The sequence below is a fragment of the Saccopteryx bilineata genome, chromosome 2, assembly GCF_036850765.1.
Source record: "Saccopteryx bilineata isolate mSacBil1 chromosome 2, mSacBil1_pri_phased_curated, whole genome shotgun sequence".
NCBI classification, from domain to species: Eukaryota; Metazoa; Chordata; class Mammalia; order Chiroptera; family Emballonuridae; genus Saccopteryx; species Saccopteryx bilineata.
In genome coordinates, this window is record NC_089491.1 from 3,265,813 (window position 1) to 3,280,146 (window position 14,334).

Sequence of the window (14,334 nt, forward strand, 5' to 3'; positions counted from 1 at the left end):
TGACTTCCATTTGCACGTGGTTTTCTTCCCAGTGCCCTGAAAGTAGGAGGTAGTGATACTCGGTGAATTTACAAAACCTCTTGAATTTACAAGACTGCAGAGGGCATAGTCCCTACCTGCCCGGTGGGGAAACTGAGGCTCAGTGAGGGGGACCAGCCCAAGATGGTACAGCAGGTTGGCAGCAGGACCAGGCCCCTGCCTCGGTGTCCCTAGCTGGAGCCTGGCCCCCTCCTGAGCTGCGCTCTCCAGCGCGTGGGGGACACTGAGTGGCCCATCCACCTCTCCCAGACTCGAGCAGGGCCCCCTCGAGGACCCAGCTGACCACAGCCAGGCCTGGCCTTCCAGCCACCACCCCTTGTCTAAAGTCCAGGGACAACTGTGCTGCCCACTTGGCTTGCAACAATTCTGCAACAGCTGCCTGTCTCTGAGAGCAAGACCAGGAGCGGTCTGGCCTGTTCCAGCCGCTGCCCAGGGGCTGTAGTGACCAGTGCGTCACTCGCACAGCTGTGCTCCGTCCTCACCCTCTGATCCATCCTTCACCCCGAGTGCAGCCTTGACTCTGGCTGCTGGGCTAGGCCGGCCCCCGCAGAGTGATGAGGCTGGTGTCCTCCCTGCCCTGGACCCCCATCCCTACCCCAAGGAAGCCTCCTGCTGGTGCAGCCGTCCTTCCCAGGGAGGGAGCCAGGGGAGTGAGTGATGGGCTGTTTCCATGGTGAGGACTGAGAGTGGCAGCAGCACATGGTCAAGCCAGAGCCCAGGCCACCTCCTCCAGGACACCCTCCTGGGTTGCTGCAGGAGGAGGGACAGTTGGCTCAGGAGCAGCCCCAGCATAGCAGCCTTGTCTTCCTCCCGGACCCTGTGCCCCGAGAAGGCAGGGACTGGGCCTCAGTGGTCTCGGGGTCTCCCAGCAAGGCTTTGTATGCAGTAGGTGCTCAGCAGACGTAGAGGACAGTCAAGCTAGCACCAGAACCAGTGAGCCACCCCGGGGTTCGCACCAGGTCGCCCGGGGTGCCTGTGAGAACCCGAGTGTTCTCCACAGCAGCCACATCGCTCTGTTTCCAGCTGGCCGTGGTTTAAACACTCTTTCTGTGGCCGGTGGCAGGTGGGCTCCTGCTCTAACCTGGCACCTCGTCTGACTCTGTGCCCACTGGTGTAAGTGCTGCTCCGCCTGCGTCTCTGGGTGTCTCCTTCGGGCCTCTTCTGCTGCTGGGCGTGGACAAAATGCCCAGCCCCAGAGTCAGGCTGCAGGTTTCTGGTCTACCTTGCTGTGTGGCCTGAGGCAACCTGGCTGCCCTCTCTGGGCCTTGGTGCCCCCAATAGTCAAAAAAAGGCAGGCATCCCTACCCCCCCCAGGGGTGGGGGAAGGAGGCCGGTGGGGGGAGAGACGGGGGCTCTGGGGCGTCCCCCACGTTGTCCCAGAGGGATCGGGAGCTCTAGGGGGCAGGAGGCAGACAGGTCAGCTCAGGGCACAGACCCCCAGGAGGGGGCCAGCCCAGACTCTGACCAGCACCTGGAAGGCAGTGCACACCCCTTCCCTGCGGGTGAGCAGGCTCAGGCTGGACCCACGGGGCTGTGCTGGGGCCCTGGGTCACCTCACTGAGGAGCCCGCAGGAGGCCCGGGGGCCTGCCTTACCAGCACTTTCTGCCCACCTCCCTGGGCCAAGCCCCGGGAGCACACGCAGGTGGGTGCGGGCAGGCAGGGGTGCATGGTCCACCTGCAGGCAGCAGCCCTGTGACCCCTGTGGAGAGGTGAGAAAGTGAGGCCACCATCCCTGTCACAGCACCGAGGGTGGCTGCTGAGGCGTGGTGGTTCACAGCCCGCTCTGCTCGGGCGGCGCACTCGGAGCCCCGCGCCCGCCCACCCGCTTGGCTGCTGGCCCAGCCGGTGGCCCGCGGTCTGGGCGGTGCGTCCCTGGAGGGGGCGGGGCGGGGGCTGGCCGTGCTGAGGGGCGGGGCAGGGGGCAGCCCAGTTCCGGCGGGAGCTCCCCGGGAAGGAAGGAAGGAAGGAGGTGCAGCGCCGCAGACGCCACGGGGCAGGCACCGGCTGGCTTCTGGGGGCTGCGGGGTTCTGTGGCCGCGAGGTACCGCCCCCAGGAGGGGCAGGGCCCCCGGGTGGGTGGGGCTGGGACAGGCCCGGAGCTGCAGCAACTTCTCTGCCCCTGGCTGCTGAGGCCCTTGGGCTGGGTGGGCGGGACCACAGGTCACTGCGAGGTGGTGGTGGTGGCGAAGGTGGCCCTGGGCACGCTCCCTGTCCTCCTTCACCAGGTAACGGTGCACAGACCCGGGCACTTTCCCCGATCAACCCGCGCACCCTGCAGCCCGCGAGGAGGGCGGCTCTGGGCCCCGCGTTCCACCCGGGTTAAGTAGCTCAGGTTGAGTGGTTGCTCCAGCGTCCGCCTGTCTGTCTGACCCTGGGCCCTGGGCTGCTTGGCACCCCCACCCCTGGCAGTGAGTGGCCACGCGGCCCCATCGGGGGTGGGAAAAAGTTGGGAGAGGGGGAGGGGTGCGGGGGAGCGGGTTAATGTTGGAGCAGCTGTTTCTAGAAGGCGCTGCCCAGCGGCCCCAGGCCAGGTGGAGAACCCGGACTGGCCAGCGGGAGGGCGGGCGAGGCACGTGGCACCTTCCCCAGCCAGCGGCATTGGTGCCCGTGCACCAGGAGGGAGTTAGGAGGCTGGGCAGTGCCCGGGTCGGTGGGGCAGGTCCCCCACAATCACGTGAGGCCGACCTCCTGCCAGCAGGACACCACCCTTGGGGGCTCCCGGAAGGAAGGCTGAGAACTTCGGGGACGGAAGGTAAGTTCAGACACCAGCAGAGGGGTGCTCCGCCCCATGCCCGGGGCTACCTGTGGGTCAAAGGCTGGCAGAGGGGACTGAGAGGCCTTGCCCCAACCCTTACCTCCCTCCCACTCCCCGAAGCCTCTCAAATCATAGCTTCCTGTTCCCCCTTTGGCCCCCTCCTCTGGGAGAGAGAGGGTCACTGTGCTCGGGGACAGGGGGACAGCCCTGCTTCCTGAAAGCTGGGCTCTCACTGTGGTGGTGGGGGGTCAGAGGGGACAGGGTGTGGCAGTGGGCCAGGCTTCCCCCCCCAGCCTGCCCTCCCCCCATCCAGGCCCTGTGAGGTCTGCAGACCCGAGGTCAGGAGGGGGCGGGAGAGGCCGCCACACGCGGGCATGGCCCTGCGCCCCAGCTTGGCCACATAGCGGCCCTGTGACCTGGGGTCCCCGGCCCCGTAAGCTTCCCCGTGCCCCTGGGGACGACAGTCACAGTGACTTCAGAGGGTTTTGCTGAATGAGAGCACACACCAGGGCCAGGCACTGGGTACACACTCAGAGGCTGCCTTTCTCCATTCAGGAGCTAGTTGACATCACTCATGACTATTCATGAAGGTGGCGTGGCCACCTCCTCTCCTGGGATTGCAGCCAAATCCCTGGAGCTTTACCTGCTCATCCCAGTGCGGGATGTCCCTCCCTCCCCACCCCCAGGTTGCCAGGACCTACCCCAGGGAGATGCCTCTCTAGCCCCTTCTGTCCTTAGAAGACGGACTCCCTGTCATGTTCTTCTAATTTTGAGGATTTCCTGGCTGGGGAGGTCTGGGAGGGCTTCCTGAAGGAGGAGGGCCTTGAGGTGAGCCGGCCCTGAAGTCCACTGGGAGGACCCTGAGGAGAAGGGGGACGCCCCCAGCTTCTGAGCCCCTTCCCTGATGCCTGGACAGCCTGGACCTCCCTTCCTCCCTGCCCTTCTCACCTCCCACCTTGGGGCCCAGCTTCTGCCTGGAGAGAGAGGACAGTTCTCCCAAGGGCTCGTGCTGGACCCAGGCTGGAGGGCTGAGTGTCCCACCTGCCCTGTGATCCCTGCTCTCCATGCCCAAGGCTGCTGCCTCCTCCTCCTCCTCCTCCTCCTCCCTCCCTCCCTCCTGTCTGCGTGTCCAGGGGACCCCATCCGCTCACCACAGCCCCAGCCCCTGTGCTCACCGTCCCCCGCTAGGTTATTACTGCAGTCTCCTCTGGGGGCTCCCACCTCCCTCCGTCTCCCCTGTCCCACCAGCACCCTGCAGGAGCGGACCTGTGGGTCACTGCCCCCCCCTCAGGAAGTGTCTTGAGCCCTGACGGGGTCTCACGGCCATTGGGACAGGTTCCTTCCCTTCTCCAGCCTCCCCTGAGCCTCCCCTCTCACGGTCGCCTGTCTGGGTCCTGTGTTCGAGACCCGAGTTTTTCTGGTCCTTGTTCTCGGGTCCCCTCTGGTCCTCCCTGCCCTCCCCCATCGGGTAACTTTCTTGGGTCTCACTTTAGCTGCTCCTCTCAGCCTCCCTCTGTGGCCCTGACGCTCCACACAGAGCTCCCATGCTTGGTCGCAGCCCTGTCCTGGTCCACTCCCTGAGCTGGCCGGGCCCTTCTGTCCCCCACCATGGTCCCCCTGGCCCAGCCAGGCCCTGACAGGTGCAAAGCCCTCGGGCACACGCTGGACGACTGCACAAGTATACACAGGGCATGGGCGGCAGCCAGAGGAAGGCCTGGTGGTCACAGCACGGGGACAGTCCCCCTGGGCTCTCGCTCGGCCCAGCCCCCCAAGGCGTCCTGTCCACCGTCCACACCCCAGCCAGCCCGACTGTCTCCCCAGCTCCCCGTCCCGATGACGCCCGGAGTCCCCATGGCCTCGCTGAGCCGCGCCCTGCGTGTGGCCGCCACCCGCCCTCGTCGGAGTCCCGCTCAGGGCCTGGCGCCCCGCCCCCTGACCAGTGGGGCCGGCCCCACCACTGAGAAGAGCGTGCCCTACCAGCGGACCCTGAAGGAGGCCCAGGGCCCCTTGGCGGTGGCCCAGGGCCCAAGCCGACCCCTGCCCAGCACAGCCAACGTGGTGGTCATCGGCGGGGGCAGCTTGGGCTGCCAGACCCTGTACCACCTGGCCAAGCTGGGCGTGAGCGGGGCCGTGCTGCTGGAGCGGGAGCGTCTGACCTCAGGGACCACCTGGCACACCGCAGGTAGCCCGGGCTGCGGGCAGGGTGGGCGGGGCCGGCCTAGACCCTGCGTGGGGCTGGCTCCGGGGGGACCACCCCAGGCCTGTCATGGGCAGCTGAGCGGCGCAGGGAGGACACAGAGGAGTGATGGGGTCAGTCTCGGGTGGGCAGATTGGGGACGCTGCTTGTCCTCAGCGTCTGAAGCTGTGGCGGGAGGAGGGAGCAGACAGGGCCTAGGGGACCCCGGAGGTCGCAGGTGAGACCCTCCCCCGACAGGCACCTGGGGGGAGGGGCATACGCGGGCCATTGGGGTGAAGATGCAGGCGGGAGGTTCTCTTCTTCCTCACGGACCGTGCACATGTATTAAACACCTACTGTGTGCACAGCCCCACCTCCCGCCTTAGCCCTGGGTTAAGTTCACCAGTGTCCGGGGGACAGACACTCACGAGTTGGCCAACATCACGCTGCCAGCCTGAGGTCACTGAACGTGGAGTTGGGAAGCTTTCGGTGTCACACATCTCGGGAGGTGACACGCAGCCCCCGCACTGCCTCTGCCCTCCCACTGCCCCGTGTCAGCTGGGACACGGCCTCCCCCCCCCCCCCCCGGCCTTCCGCTCCCCGACTCTGCTCTGAAGGGAGCCGCGTTGTGGTGAAGGGTCTGCTTTGGGTCAAATCCTCCTTCCCCTCGCCGGGCCCCCCGACTCTGTGATGGCTCAGCCCTGGGCGCTGCACGCAGCAGGCGCTCGGTGAGTGGAGCCTTTGCTGGTGCCGCCCTCCGAGCTGCCCGAGGCCCAGGAGGCCTGTCTAAAACTCAGCCTTGACCCTGCCATCTCCCGCTCATCCGCCTCCCAGCTGCCCAGGGCCCACAGGGAAAGACCCCGGGCTGCCTGGCCCTCCGGGGGCGGGGGCGGGGGCGGGGGCGGCCTGGGTGCAGCGTCCCCGTGCTGAGAGGGACGGTGCTGCCCCGCCCTGCAGGCCTGCTGTGGCAGCTGCGGCCCAGCGACGTGGAGGTGGCGCTGCTGGCCCACACGCGGCGCGTGGTGAGCCACGACCTGGAGGAGGAGACGGGGCTGCACACGGGCTGGATCCAGAACGGGGGCCTGTTCATCGCGTCCAACCGGCAGCGTCTGGATGAGTACAAGAGGCTCATGTCGGTGGGTGTGCCCTGCTGGGCGGGGGTCTGACAACTGTGGATGTGCCCCTGTTGGGTGGGGGGCTCACATCGGTGGGTAGGGCCCTGTAGGGTAGGGGGCTCACATTATTGGTGGGTGCCTCCCTACTGGGTGGAGGGCTCATGTCATCAGTGGGTGCGCCCCTGCCGGGCGGGAGAATCATGTTGTTTGCGGGTGGGCCCCTGCCAGGTAGGGGAATAAATTGGTGGGTGGGCCCTGCGGGGTAGGGGGATAAGCTGGTGGGTGGGCCCCTGCGGGGTGGGGGGATGAGCTGGTGGGTGGGCCCTGCAGGGTGGGGGGATGAGCTGGTGGGTGGGCCCTGCAGGGTGGGGGGATGAGCTGGTGGGTGGGCCCCTGTGGGGTGGGGGGGATGAGCTGGTGGGTGGGCCCCTGTGGGGTGGGGGGAATGAGCTGGTGGGTGGCCCCTGTGGGGTGGGGGGACAGCATGGCAGGGAAGGAGCCCGGACAGGTCTGGGTTCAAACCCTGGAGCTGCCCTTGCTGGCTGGGCCACCTGGGCGGGGTGACTGTGCCTCTCTGAGCCTCGGTGTCTCCACTGTTAAAATGGGAGCATATAGCAGAGCACAGTGCACCGAGCCTCAGAGGCAGGAGAGGCCCAACTAGCAGGAGTTGTGACCATCACGCATGGTGCGCACAGGGACCGCTGGGGCGTGGTGACCCGCTAAGGCTTCCTGGAGCGGGGAAAGGGTCAGAGCTGACCCTGGCAGCCCAGTGGAGGAAGAGAGCGGCCAGAGGAGGTCTGCTCCCCGAGGCCTCAATTGCGTTCCCCGGGTCCCTAGCTGGGCAAGGCCTACGGTGTGGAGTCCCACGTGCTGAGCCCGGCGGAGACCAAGGCCCTGTACCCGCTGATGAACGTGGACGATCTCTACGGGACCCTGTACGTGCCGCACGACGGCACCATGGACCCTGCCGGCACCTGTACCACCCTCACGAGGGCGGCTGCTGCCCGGGGCGCACAGGTACCGATGGCCGCCGGCCTCGGGTCCCCTGCTCCCAGCCCACCCCTGCTGCCTAAGAACCCCTTCTTGCCGCTGTGTGACCTTGGGCCAGGGAGGACCTCTCTGAGCCGCCTGACCTGCTCCTGTGAAGGCGGCCGTGCCGGGATCTGTCTGTCTGCGGGTGTCCACCCTCCTTCCTTCCCTCCCCGAGGTCCCAGTCCTGCTGGGCAAGGGACGCCTTCCCCTACACCTTCCTGTAGCTGTTGTCCTCTGATGTCTCAAGCGTACCCATCATTGTAGGGAAAAAAGATTAGGAAAGGCTAACAAGCAGAAAAGTAGGCGTGAAACCCCCCAGGTGACTGGCGTTGATATTTCCGATGTGCTCCAAACACATTGTGAAGATAGATACATGTGTCCAAACGGAGGCACGCTGCTCGCCCGTGTGACCTTCATACCCGACAGTGGGCCCCAAACATCTTCAGTCCGATGTGGCTTTTCCTTTTTTCTTTTTTTTTACGTCACTTTATAAGAGAGTGCCACTGTGTTTGGGGACAAGTTCTCCAAGTCAGGGGACGCAGGGGTTTAGTTTCTAGGGCTATGACGGTCCCTGTTCCCCGGGAGGGTCGCATACGTCTGACCTATTAGAACAGTGCTCCAGTCCCCGTCGGGGGGGTGGGGGCAGTGACAGCCCCGTGTGGCTTTGGAAGCAGGCCCTCTCACTCCCAGGTCATCGAGAACTGCCCCGTGACAGGCATTCGTGTGCGGACGGACGACTTCGGGGTGCGGCGGGTCGCGGCCGTGGAGACGGAGCACGGCTCCATCCAGACGCCCTGTGTGGTCAACTGTGCAGGTGAGAGCCGCTCCCCTGGCCCCTGAGTGGCCACACAGGCTGCGCCCCAGCCCCGGCCTGTCTCTGGGGGAAGGGCCCCCGTGTGCTGACCTGGGGGAGTCGTGGGCAGGGCGGGCGGGCCTGCGGAGGCAGAGCTGAGCCGTCTGGTGCTCTGTGCGCAGGGGTGTGGGCGGACGCCGTGGGCCGGATGGCTGGAGTCAAGGTGCCGCTGGTGGCCATGCACCACGCCTACGTCGTCACCGAGCGCATCGAGGGCATCCAGGTACAGGGCAGCCCCGGGCCCCGTGTCGGCTGCAGGGAGCTGGCTTGTATGTGTGTGTGTGTAGGGGGGGGGGCTCAGGGACCTGGTTCTGAACCTCAGCTCTTACGCCTGGTGTGACCTGTGTGGGTTCTCTCACCATGAGGACCACGAGGAGCCTCAGTCTCCTGATCAGAGAGATGGGTGCTCTGGGTGGTGTGAGAGCCCAGGGAAGTGACACAGCTGCAGCCGGTGGGCTGGCCCCCTGGGCCCTCGGGCACAGCTCCTCCTCGATGCCTAAGCCCCTCCAGCCTTCTGCAGCCGGCCTGACCTTTTCCCACAACTGTGCCCCGCGGCCCAGGGAACCCGTGTGCTTGCGTGCTCCCAAACATGCCCTGGTTCCGGCCTCGGGGCGTCCCGGGGGCCCTGCCCTCTCCTCTCCCCACTTCTCGTCTTCCCTCTCGTGTGCTGGTGGCTGGTGGCTGGTGGCTGGTGGCTGCCTGTCACCTTGTCATTGACCACTCCTTTTTCCCTCCATCCCTCCCTCCCTCTCTCTTTCCCTCCCTCCCTCCACCTACCTACTATCCCTCTATTGCTTTCCCTCCTTCTACCTATCCTTCCATCCATTCCTCCTTTCTTCTGTTCCTCCTCTATCTAGAGCTCTCTGTCTACCCCTCCAATTATTCATTTATCTCTCCCTATGATGATCTGTGCCTCTGTCCTGCCGGGTGTCCATGTGTCCTCCCTCCCTCCCCCACCATCCCGTCTCAGCCTCCCTCCCCAGGAGGGCCCTTAGTTCTGGTCCAGGCGGAGCTGGGGGCAGGCACGGACCAGGGAACAGGCGGGTCCTACCCAAGCCGCCGAGGCTGTGCGGGCGCACGGGGCTGTGGGGGTCCCCATCTGTGGGCAGGGGCTGCTTCTGTGGAAGCCGTGTCTGCAGGGGGCAGAGAGGGGCGAGCTGGGTGGAGCGTGGCAGTGTCTGCAGGGGGCAGAGAGGGGCGAGCTGGGTGGAGCGTGGCAGTGTCTGCAGGGGGCAGAGAGGGGCGAGCTGGGTGGAGCGTGGCAGCCGGGACCTGCAGGCCATTCAGAGAGGGGAGCCCGCGGGTCTGGGGTGGGGACAGTGTGAGGTGAGACCGCTCTTGTTTAGGGTCAGGCCCCTCAGCAAAGAGGGACTGGGAGTCTCATCCCCGTCCTTCCCTTCAGTCACCGGGACAGGCCAAGCTGGCCGCTAGGTGACGGCAGAGGTGGAAAGGGTGGGATCTGGGGCCGGGGCCAGGGTCCTCCCTTGACACAAGGCTTTCTTCATGGAGTTCACTGCCATTCAGCACAAGGCTCCTGAGGGCCGTTGTGTGCCACCCGCTGGGTGGGCGCTGGGGACAGAGAGAAACGCACTGCAGCTGTTTGGAGGACAGGCCTGAGGCCCGGTTCTGTGGGGAGAGCTCTTGGGTGACCACCAGGGGTCGCCCTCAGGCCACAGTGGGCTCGGGAGGGCTGAGCTAAAGCCTGGACAGGCTGAGGGGCCGGCAGGGACTGTGTCCAGGCTAGGGGGAACCCTGGGGCCCCCAGGACTGTGGCCGCTGTCCCTCCATGCCCTGATGCCCCCTCGATGCCTGACTTCAAGGCACCTTTCGGACAGAAGCCGGGCAGAGCCGGCTCCGTGAATTTCAAGGTCAGACCCAAGCTGGGATTATCATGTTAGTCACAAACGCTGGCCCCACACGGGGACCCGTGTGCTGTGGGGGCTCCAGGCTGCACTGGTGCACCAGCCGCTCCAGAACCCCCGAAACTCTTAGGGGGGAAGAGGAGGCGTGGGGCGGGGCGGTCACACACGCGGGAAGGCCTGCCCTCCCGAGGCCTGTCCTGGGCAGTCCGAACCCTGACCTTTCTCAGCGTGCTCTCACAAAGCTTCTTCCCGCCAGGACAGGTCCCAAAGTCTGGGGCTCGGGGGTGTGTGCTGGGGGGCCCCTGACTCCGGGCCTGTGCTGGGGGGCGTGTGCTGGGAGGCCCCTGACTCTGTCTCTGCGGAGTTTACATTTCCGGACATGAAATGAAATGGAGCCGCACCACTCGTGACCTCTGTGCCCGGCTTCTCTCGCTCAGCAGGACGTGCTCGAGGCTCAGCCGTGTGGCACATGGATTGGAACTTCATTCCTTTTTTACGTCTGAGTACCGCTCTGTGGTAGACCACGTCTTGCTGATCCATCCGTCTGTTGATGGACAGTTGAGGTGTTTCCGCTCTCAGGCGACTGTAAACAGCGTTGGTGTGGACAGTCACGCCGAGGTGTTCGTGCGGATGTATGTGTGCCTTTCCCGTGGGCAGATACCTCGCAGTGGACTCGCTGGGTCACACAGGAGCTCTGTGTGGAACTTTCCGAGGGACTGTCAGACTGGCTTCTGAAGGGGCCGCACCACTCAGCATCCCCGGCAGCGGAGTCTCGGGCTCTGGTTTCTCCCGGTGCTCACTGCTCACCAGCGCTTGGCATTGTCTGTCTGACTCCCCCCGTCCTGGTGGGGCTGAGACGGTACCGTGTAGGTTTGAGATTTGAGTTTCACCCCTCTATGACTAAGTGGTCTCTCTCTCCCTGTGCTCCTCGGCCCTTTGTGTGGCTTCTTTGGAGAGATGTCTGTTCATATGCTCGACTCATCTTTAAATTGTGTTTTTTGCCTTCTTCTTTTTGAGTTATAGGAGTTCTTTGTGTCTGCTGGCTACAAGCCCTTTGTCAGATAAACGATGGGCACATACTGTCTCCCGTTCTGTGTGTGGGGGGGGCGGTCTCTTCACTTTCTTGATGGTGCTCTTGGCAGCCCGGAAGTTCTCAATTTTGGTGAAGTACAACCGGTCTAACTTTTTCTTCTGTCCCTTGTGTGTTTTCTGTCATGTTTAGGAAAGTGTTTCCTAACCCAAGGCCACAAAGGTTGACTCTCATACTTTTCTCTAAGACGTTTAGAGTTTCAGCTTTTCTACTTGGGTCTGGGATCCATCTTGATTAAGTTTTGTGCACGGTGTGAGGTAGGGGTTCCACCTCATTTTTGAGGATGTGGACGTCCAGTTGTCCTGGCATCATCGGTGGAAGTGTGTCTCCCCTCCACCCCCACATTGAGTTGCCCGAACATCCGTGTTGAAAATCATAGATGTGAGGGTTTACTTCTGGACCCCGAGCTCTATTCCGTTCATCTACACATCTGTCTGTACGTTACACCACTCTGCCTCGATCACAGTCGCTTTGCAGTCAGTTTTGAAATCAGGAAGTGTGAGTCCTCCATTTTTTTTATTTTAAAGAGTTTTTTTTAAAGACTATTCTGGGTCCCTCATATTTTTGTGTGGATCTGAGGACCAGCTTGTCAACTTATTTCTGCCAAGAAGCCAGCTGAGCTTTTGGTTGGGACTGTGTTTAAACAGTGGTTCACTCAGCGGTAGAGCATCGGCCTAGCGTGCGGAGGACCCGGGTTCGATTCCGGCCAGGGCACATAGGAGAAGCGCCCATTTGCTTCTCCACCCCTCAGCCGCGCTTTCCTCTCTGTCTCTCTCTTCCCCTCCCGCAGCCAAGGCTCCATTGGAGCAAAGATGGCCCGGGCGCTGGGGATGGCTCTGTGGCCTCTGCCCCAGGCGCTAGAGTGGCTCTGGTCGCAACATGGCGACACTCAGGATGGGCAGAGCATCGCCCCCTGGTGGGCAGAGCGTCGCCCCATGGTGGGCGTGCCGGGTGGATCCCAGTCGGGTGCATGCAGGAGTCTGTCTGACTGTCTCTCCCTGTTTCCAGCTTCAGAAAAAAACGCAAAAATAAATAAATAAATAAATAAACAGTGGTTCAGTTCGGGGAGTGTTTTCATCTTAGTAACAGTAAGTCTTTTGTAAACATGGGATATCTTTCCACTCAGTTAAGTCTTCTGTGATTCCTTTCAAAGATGTTTTCTAGTTTTTAGGGTATAAGTTGTGTACTTCATCTGTCAAATTTATTCATAAATATTTTATTGTCTTTGGTAATATTGTAAATGGAATTATTTGCTTAATTTTTTGTTTGTTTATTTTTTTACAGAGACAGAGAGTGAGTCAGAGAGAGGGACAGACAGGGACAGACAGACAGGAACGGAGAGAGATGAGAAGCATCAATCATTAGTTTTTCATTGCACGTTGCAACATCTTAGTTGTTCATTGATTGCTTTCTCATATGTGCCTTGACCACGGGCCTTCAGCAGACCGAGTAACCCCTTGCTGGAGCCAGCGACCTTGGGCTCATGCTGGTGGGCTTTTTGCTCAAACCAGATGAGTCCGCGCTCAAGCTGGCGACCTCGGGGTCTTGAACCTGGGTCCTCTGTATCCCAGTCTGATGCTCCATCCACTGTGCCACCGCCTGGTCAGGCTTATTTGCTTAATTTAATTTTTGATTATTCATTGTTAGTGTATAAAATACAATATATATATATAGTTATTATATTGACCTTGTACCCCACAGCCTTGGTGAACTATTTTATTCATTCTAATAGGTTTTTAGGGGGTTCCTTAGGGTTTTCTTTGTGTAAGATCATGTTGTCTGCAAACAGGTATAATTTTACTTCTATTCTTTAAAAAAAAAATTTTATTTATTTATTGATTATCAGTGAGAGAGGAAGGGAGAGAGAGGGGGAGAGAGAGAGAGAGAGGCAGGTGCCCTGACTGGGGATCGAACCGGCAACCTCTCGCACTTCAGGACAGGACGACGCTCCAACCAGCTGAGCTATCTATCCGGCCAGGGCTCGTTTCACTTCTTTTTCAGAACGAGTGCCTTTTATTGCTTTATCTCACCTTAGCGGCTGGCCTGGCCAGGACCTCCAGCGCCGCGTTGAGCGGGGGTGGTGAGCGCGGGCAGGCTTCCCGCGGCCCGCGGTACAGGAGAAGCCGTAAACCAGTCCGTGTGGGCCGTGGCTGGTTCTCAGCTGCCCGTTATCAGGAGGGGCCTTCTGCTCTTTGCTCGCTGGGCGTTGTTGTGAAAACGACGTGCTGGAGTCCATCCCCTGCCCTTGGAGTCCATCCCCTGCCCTTGGAGTCCATCCCCTGCCCTTGGAGTCCATCCCCTGCCCTGGCCGCCTCTCCTGAGATTAGGGTGTTTCGTCCTTTGTTGGCCTGGTGTTCTACTGAGATTGATTTTCAGCCGTTAAACCAGCCTTGCCTTCCTGGGACAAATCCCATTTGGTCGTAGTATTATTCTATAGCACCCTTTTTCGACGTCCCTGGATACAGTCCGCTAGTATTTTGTTGACGGTATCTGCACTGATAGCCATAACTGTTACGATGTCACCCCGCAACATTTCAACAGATCCGTGGAGCACCTGTCGATACTGGACTCTGCACACTCGCCCACGCCCGAGGGCCCACGCGGAGCTGCCAGTCCCAGTCACTGTCACGGAGGACGGCGCCCACTGCCTTCTCACCTCTCCATTCTGACTGAGCCCGTGGCCGCCACGCGGCTGTTGTCCTGGGACCCCCCTCCCCGTTGGGTCTGCTGTCCCCAGGGTCCAGGGCATGCTCTCTGGTCACTCTCCGAGAAGGGGTACATGGTCATGAATGCTTTTGTTTACAAAGGAAAGGCCACATCTTTATTCTTTGCTCACAGGAGATTGATGGGTTGACCGGGTCTACAGCTCCACATTTAAAATAGTCTGTCGAGAGTTCTGAAGGCTGTGTTCCAGGCCTCCTAGCCTCCAGAACCGCTGTTTCTTTACACAGGACCCACCTGTCCAGCTGGCGTTCGCCGGATTTCACCCCGACATGGCCTCGGTGCCGGCCCGGTCCGTTCACGGGGCCTGTTGGGCCCCTGGGGGCCCTTCAATTACACAGGTTCATACGTTTCAGTTTGAGGCATCTCAGGTCGTTGTTTCTCTGATCTCTCTTCCTGGAACCCCCGGAGGTGTCTGTTGGGCCTTCAGGACCGACTTTCTCATTTCCTTCCTTACGACATTTTTTTAGCCAACTATCTGGAAGACGACCTCGGCCTTCTCTGACCCTCTGTTGACTGTTCCGTGTGATGAGCCCGTTCCATTTAAAGATGTCTTTCTTGGTCTGGGATTGGGCCTCTGTTTTACGGGCCCAGTGTTCTCACATCTCGGAAGTCCTGGGATGGTCCCGTTGCCTGCGGGCAGACAGGAAGCTCGGAGAGGAGCAGGGGTTGAGGGGAAAGTCCTCTTCC

At 61.8% G+C, this 14,334-nt stretch overlaps 1 protein-coding gene across 7 annotated transcripts in view; it reads left to right on the forward strand.

Moving 5' to 3' along the window:
* Positions 1 to 1,974: 1,974 nt before the first annotated feature.
* Positions 1,975 to 14,334, forward strand: part of SARDH (sarcosine dehydrogenase) — a 57,699-nt gene continuing 45,339 nt past the window's right edge. The window contains exons 1-8 of one of the 7 annotated variants that reach the window (XM_066255791.1): positions 1,975 to 2,081; positions 2,266 to 2,448; positions 2,736 to 2,792; positions 4,617 to 4,977; positions 5,929 to 6,107; positions 6,924 to 7,103; positions 7,809 to 7,932; positions 8,094 to 8,194. In XM_066255791.1, the coding sequence (XP_066111888.1) occupies positions 4,629 to 4,977; positions 5,929 to 6,107; positions 6,924 to 7,103; positions 7,809 to 7,932; positions 8,094 to 8,194 (933 nt within the window). In that variant the 5' untranslated portion in view covers positions 1,975 to 2,081; positions 2,266 to 2,448; positions 2,736 to 2,792; positions 4,617 to 4,628. Of the gene's footprint in view, positions 2,082 to 2,126; positions 2,449 to 2,735; positions 2,793 to 4,616; positions 4,978 to 5,928; positions 6,108 to 6,923; positions 7,104 to 7,808; positions 7,933 to 8,093; positions 8,195 to 14,334 lie in introns of those variants that run through there. The other 6 variants (XM_066255789.1, XM_066255794.1, XM_066255795.1 and 3 more) reach the window with 6 other exon arrangements.